The sequence below is a fragment of the Syngnathus scovelli genome, chromosome 3, assembly GCF_024217435.2.
Source record: "Syngnathus scovelli strain Florida chromosome 3, RoL_Ssco_1.2, whole genome shotgun sequence".
Lineage (NCBI taxonomy): Eukaryota > Metazoa > Chordata > Actinopteri > Syngnathiformes > Syngnathidae > Syngnathus > Syngnathus scovelli.
Window position 1 is genome coordinate 13,138,978 of NC_090849.1, and position 6,584 is coordinate 13,145,561.

At 39.7% G+C, this 6,584-nt stretch overlaps 1 protein-coding gene across 2 annotated transcripts in view; it reads left to right on the forward strand.

Annotated features, from left to right (window-relative positions):
- Positions 1–902, forward strand: part of galnt9 (polypeptide N-acetylgalactosaminyltransferase 9) — a 52,222-nt gene extending 51,320 nt beyond the window's left edge. For both annotated transcript variants that reach the window (XM_049763976.2, XM_049763977.2), the window contains one exon: positions 64–902. In XM_049763976.2, coding sequence (XP_049619933.1) covers positions 64–210 — 147 coding nt within the window. In that variant the 3' untranslated portion in view covers positions 211–902. The remainder of the gene's footprint in view (positions 1–63) is intronic.
- The last annotated feature ends 5,682 nt before the right edge of the window (positions 903–6,584 follow it).

Consider the following 6,584-nt stretch of genomic DNA (forward strand, 5'->3'; position numbering starts at 1 on the left):
CGACAATCTGGTTAATAACGTTTTTTAGTCCACCGTGTCTGATTTGACTTTTCCCCCCTACAGAACGGTCCAATCATCAGCAGGGACACAGGTCGTTGCTTAGAAGTGGAAATGTCTAAAGATGCCAACTTTGGCCTTCGTCTAGTGGTGCAGAGATGCTCAGGTCAGAAGTGGATCATACGAAACTGGATTAAGCATCCCAGACACTGAAGCCATGAGGAAAACCTCTGAGACTTTTCAGGGGTTACTTTTCAAGTCACAGTCGGGAATTGGAAGATGTGGTATGACACCACTACGCTGTTGGGCTTCCCTCAAGCCACAGAGCTTTCCATCTCCTCGACTTCTCTGACTACACTTATAAGAATGTTCTCATTTCTGACCTGTATAAAGAGGTGTACAGTGACACACGGGTGCGACCCGAAATTATTTTATTTCTATTGTAAAAAGCTATCCGTTTCATCGTGTGTGTTGCTTTGATGAGAGCATCCGAGCCATTTAAATAATATCAGAGTTGTAAATTGTAATTTATCACATTAAATGATTATTTGGAGTTTCTGAAAATTATATCAACCAGATTGCGCCAGCCTGTTTACTATATACATAATAGGCTTTAAAGGAGATTGTTATTTTCTCAATAGGGGACAGTATTTTCATCTGGAGTGGCACAAACTACAACAATACCTTGTTTTGTTCTAATAGTTTTGCTCACTGTGGGCAAGTGCAATTGTGCCTTTTTTATCATTATTTGCTTCAACTGACCAGGGAATGTGAGTCCCTAAAGCATGTAAAAACTATTTGGAAGTTAATAATGTAAAGCAATGTATAAAACAATAAAAAGTCTAGTAATATACTGTAAGAGTGAAGGATTTAAACTGATCGGATATTAAAATCATTTTTCATGATTATGTCTCACTTCACACAACAGAATTTTTTCTTTTAAATATTACTTTTTATTCTTGCATTTATATAGGGGTAGACTTATAGTCTTAAGTGTGTGAATGTGTGTGTTTGTGTGCATGCATTTATGCACATAGAGAGCAAAAATCAAAAGGAATAAAACAGCTCTCAACAAAAACAGCAAATACACATTGATAAAAAGGAGTAGGAAATATTTCAATTACAAATGATGAGTTTTCTCCTTCAAAGTAATCCCCCTGGAGCGTAACACCATTTTCCAGCCTTCTCTGACACCTACATGGACTCCTGGAACGATTCTTCCAGCTCTGTTATGACAGCCATCTTGAAGTCGACCGTGTCTTTAAAACTGCTCCCCCTTTTCTTGAGCTTGGGAAAGAAGGGGGACACAGAGCCAGGTTGGGTGAGTAGAACGCTTGCTCCAGCAAAGATTTGTTGTTCTTGGCCGGGAACTGTAGGAGGCTCAATATTTGGCATTGTGAGGTACTAATTCTGCCTCATTTATTATATGTGTAGAAATGTTCATATACTGTGTACAAGTTGAACATATATCCAAAATCACACTCTAATTCCTAACACATTCACATTTTCTTCACTCAGCTGCGTGTATATTGATTAATGAGATTTCATTCCAAAGGACAACTTGTAACAATGACGCTGTAATTTACATGCATGTAAACCTGATGATCGGGGTTGAAATCTTGCATCTGCTCTTATTACTTGGGGTTTATGTCGGTTTTCTCCAGGTAGGTAGGATTTCTCTGAGATCCGGAGAAGTGCAGATTACTTGAAGACTATGAATTGTTTGTGTACCCCTCCACACCAAATGTCAGCTGAGACAGCTGACAAGCTAAGGGCAAGCAATATAAAGAATTGTTCAGACCTCCCAAAGTTGACATGCTAAAATTGTATTTTCCTGCCTTTCTGAGCCCAATACAAAAGTCTCCAGTGAGATAGGTTAGCGCTGGTTAAAATACTAAAGTGTTTGGGATTTAAATAAAAAAATAAATAATGCATGGAAAAAAAGATTCTCCCCAGACGCCAGCCCCTTGAAATAACTGCTTGCTGCTTGAATGGCTTTTTAACAGCCACCCTCTTAATACAATGCTTCACAGAAAAGGTCACCTTTACCTGAACAAACCCATTTGCTCCCATTTGAACAAACATTTGCTCACTCATACTTTTTTAACAGTACAATCATTTCAGAGATGCTGCGTTTACAGCAGGGGTCAGCAACTCCAGTCTTCAAGGGCTCCTATCCGTAATGTTTGAGATGTATCCCTTGTCCAACACGCCTGATTCAGATGATCAACTCATCCGCAAGCTCTGCATGACAACGATCCTGATGTGTTGTAGGAGGGAAACATCTAAATTACTGTGGATAGATGACATGGAGGACCGGAGTTGGTGACCCCTGTTTTACAGTATGTGACAGCGGCCACGGAAGCCCTGTACGCCCAAAAAATAGTGTGTGGTGTCGTTGCGGTGTTCTCACAGTGTATGTACCACAATGTCCTTCATGGGAAAGTTGGGAAGAAGCTGCTGAAAAATGCACAAAGGGCTCTAACTTGCGACTTGCAGTTTAAATTGAATTCCAGTACGTGTCCCTCATGTTATGATGGAATTGCCTTCTACAGGTAAAATGTGAGCAATATTGGAGCAGGCAGGCAGCGTTAGAACATGTTTGTTCCCCTGGTAACGTTGAATACAGGGCACATGTACGTATACAGTAATCCCCTCTCTATCAGGGGGATTTATATTTCAGAACACACACATAATAAGTGGAAAGTCGCACTATAGAAGTACCGTATTTAGATACACCCTCGGCATGTTTTTATGGCATTTACAGTGTATTTAAACACTGCAACAGAGCAAGAGCAATGGATAACAAAAATTTTATGCAAACAGTACATTTTGCTAATCTATCTTTTATACCGAAACACAAAAAGAGCCAATTGGTCTGAAAACATATGAGCGCATTAGGTTACATTGCATGTCTCTCTGTCCCCAAATTAAAAGGGAGAGGAGCTGCTTTGATTGGCTAAGATAGGCTGAGCTCAACCACTGCAGCACAGACCTCCCACTCTCAGGTCCGCCAGGCAAGTAAGTGCTCTTCTGGCAAAACATTGCGTTTAATTGAGTTATGCCCCGTGTTCTTGAAAATAGAGCTTTTAGTATTCGCCTCGGCAAGTATTGTAAGCACATTGCTTGGATTTAAAGGAGTTGTTGGCGCTTAATGTGAGATGTCGGCATAGAAATATACTTCTTGTCCCACTAATGAATGCCTCCAAGTTCTGTAGCATCCTATTATTGGGTATACTGTTAGTTTTTGTTGCACACTTACTTAGTATCGCTGACTAGGCTCAACATCTACTGCTGTAGCAATTCTTTGGACAATTCAAACAGCTTGGCAAGTCGTCACAGCAATCATGGCCTGTCACATTTGCCCCAACCCCATTTTATTTTATGATTATCCCATTTTGTCCACGAGCCATAAATACAGCAGCTCTGTTCGCCAGTGACATAGAGTAAAAATACCATACATTCTTCTTTAATTAGCCAGCATTTGCCCTGCTTTCCTAAATTTCCCACATAATTCATGAAAACATGATTTGTTTTTTAAGATATTCAATGAGAAACCAGTGATTTTCCTTTGTTAAGGATGAAATGGAAAATTAATTAGCTATCTACGATTGGTGTCAGTGATGTCAAAAGACAGGAGACAGAGAAAAGCCCACGAATGCATTCACACAATATTTTGGAAGATAGACAGATAGATAGGCAGATAGATAGACGGACAGACAGACAGACAGACAGACAGACAGACAGACAGACAGACAGACAGACAGACAGACAGACAGACAGACAGACAGACAGAGGTGTATATATGTAATATATGTATGCACGTACGTACATACATACACAGGCATTGGCAAATGACAGACTGGCTCATTGGTTCAAATTAAAAGGTTTGATTTTTGTTCTCTGTAGCAATGACACATTTGAAATGAATCTTGGAATTAACAAACAAGAAAATATGAAAAACCTGCACTAGTTGCATGCATTGTCTCTTACAAATGTATAAAACCAATACCCAAAAGCAGCCTTTCCTCAGTGACTGTCTATCTTGAGGACAACATTTTCTTTGTGTTCAATCAATTTCACCAGTCCACTCCAATCACAGGAATGCTCTCTAATGAGAATGCCGTCCGTTCACTGTGGATTGTCATGCTTTCCAATTTGTATGCGCAATTTTAATGTGCAGCCTCTTAGTTGCTTTGTCTTGAATCACATCATCTAAGCAATTCATCATCTCTGTATCATTTAAATAGACTGCTGCAGGCTTCCCAGAGTACGTTAATATGTTAGTAAGACATTTAGAGAACAAACACTGTGAGTGTGGTCCCTCCAAACATTTGTATCTTGCTCTAAAACTGAAAGTTATTGTGCTTGCGATTTTGCTTTAGATAGTGTGTGTCATAAAATTCCTGAGATTTATTCTAACATTAAGATAGACTGATATTACATATATATCTTTCTAAAAAAAAAGTGGCCATTTGCTTCTAATGTCTCTTTTTTTTTTCATTTTTGGCCCATTGTCAGTCCCCCCAGAGTGTGAAGTGTGACCCACACATTTGGACCGCCAATCTATCTCTAAACGCTACTATTTCACTTTGTCATACTGTCCAAGTTTAGGAAACTAAGTCACAAAGGCGACTGCATATGAAAGAGCCTTACTCAAGTCCCCGCAATAATATGCATAGAGAAAATAATCCATCAATGTTATATAGTCCACACACCCAAGTCCTGAAAATGTGTACATATCTTTATATTAACCTCTGATTTAACATAAGACATTTGTTTGCGCTGAGACGCTGCTGCCTTTTAGAAGATTTATTGCCTACTTTACAACCGCTTACGGCTATGCCAACATCGTCAGCTTCTCTCATCTGCTGGTCTTTCTTGAAATGCTGACATTCATTATGTATTTACTATTCTAAGGTGAGCACAGGCGAAGCGTAGGAATGCAATTGTGGTAGTCCCTCTACAATTGCATTCCTAGAGAGCACACTGGAAAAAAACAACTTAACTTTTAGTTGTGAATCAATCAACAAGTTGTAAACAAACGTCATTGTCTGCGCTTTTCCTCAAAAATATGCAAATAATATATAATACACCCAGACTCATGCGAAACCGATGTACATGTCAGAATTAAGGAAATTCAAAGGATTTTTTGTGTATGTATGCTTGCTACACAAAAAGGAAATTCAAGTATCACGCTTGTGTCTCATACTAGATGTATGAGGATATGCAGTCGTAAGCTTGTGAATCACACAATTCCTCTGAGAGCCCAAGAGGGAAGTGGTTTGCGTTAACAGTTTTTATTCCCCTCTGAGTGGATGACAAAGTGACAGTGAGTGATGGGATGGTACGGAAATAAGGGACTGGAGGGTGGGGAATAGTGTTGAGGCTGGGGAAAGGGTCGCATGGACAAGGACAACGCATCCGTCTCATGAGCAAGAGAGCCACGTTAGCGCTCATTGTGATGCTGACAATACTCTTTTTACGCCTGGGCCACTGCCAAGAGTTAGAGGTGACTTCATTATTCAGAACGCTGCTGGGGGTGACTGGCTGGGTAGCATCTGGTGAAGTGTTTCAAAAGGGACCAAATCTACTGTGATGCTACACCAAAGCTACGTACTTCCCTGCACCACATTGAAAATATATTGTACACATTTCCACATTAGAGCAAAGACTGACTGATTAGTGGTCTGTTTGAAAAGTAGGTGACTGATGGATTAGTCACTCAGTATACTGTGCAAAAAGGGTTCGGTGGTACACTGAGTTACGGATGGATGGATGGATGGATGGATGGATGGATGGATGGATGGATGGATGGATGGATGGATGGATGGATGGATGGATGGATGGATGGATGGATGGATGGATGGATGGATGGATGGATGGATGGATGGATGGATAAATGCATAAATGCATAAATGCATAGATGCATAGATGGATGCATAGATGCATAGATGGATGCATAGATGCATAGATGGATGTATGGATGGAGATTACTGTTACAATGATAGCTATTACATGAATTAAGTATATCAGCTTTGTATTTAGCATGCAAAGAAACTGTTAATTTGCGTGATATTTTACATTGAATAACGATGGAAAAATAATGTAAATACAATAAATATCGAGTAAATTCTTCATAAATTTCTATCAGTAGATACTGAATCTCCACCTGTGTAATGATTTAAACTTTAAATACAGTCTGCTGAGTGCCCTGTTAACAATAAGTAGCTAAAGAACCATAGGAAACATGTTTTATAGCCTTGAGTTTAACTCTCCATTTGCTGCCAGAAGGGTCCTTTGCCTCAGTCCACAGCACGCCCATCCACTTTGTAGTGCTGACAAACAAAGGTATACAAAATGCTGAATAGAATCCTGTTTTCTATCGCTGTGTTCTCATAAAGCAAATGCTAACAGCCTTGGCCTTCGAGTATAATGCTTTGACAATGAAAGTGTACAGTGTTTACAAGTCTGATTGCAAGTCAAAATTGCAGGCCTCATTCGTGATGGAACTATGAATTACATTTTTCTTCCAATGTGTAACCCCGTAATTGTTTGGGTAGACAAACGGATGAAAATGAATCTGG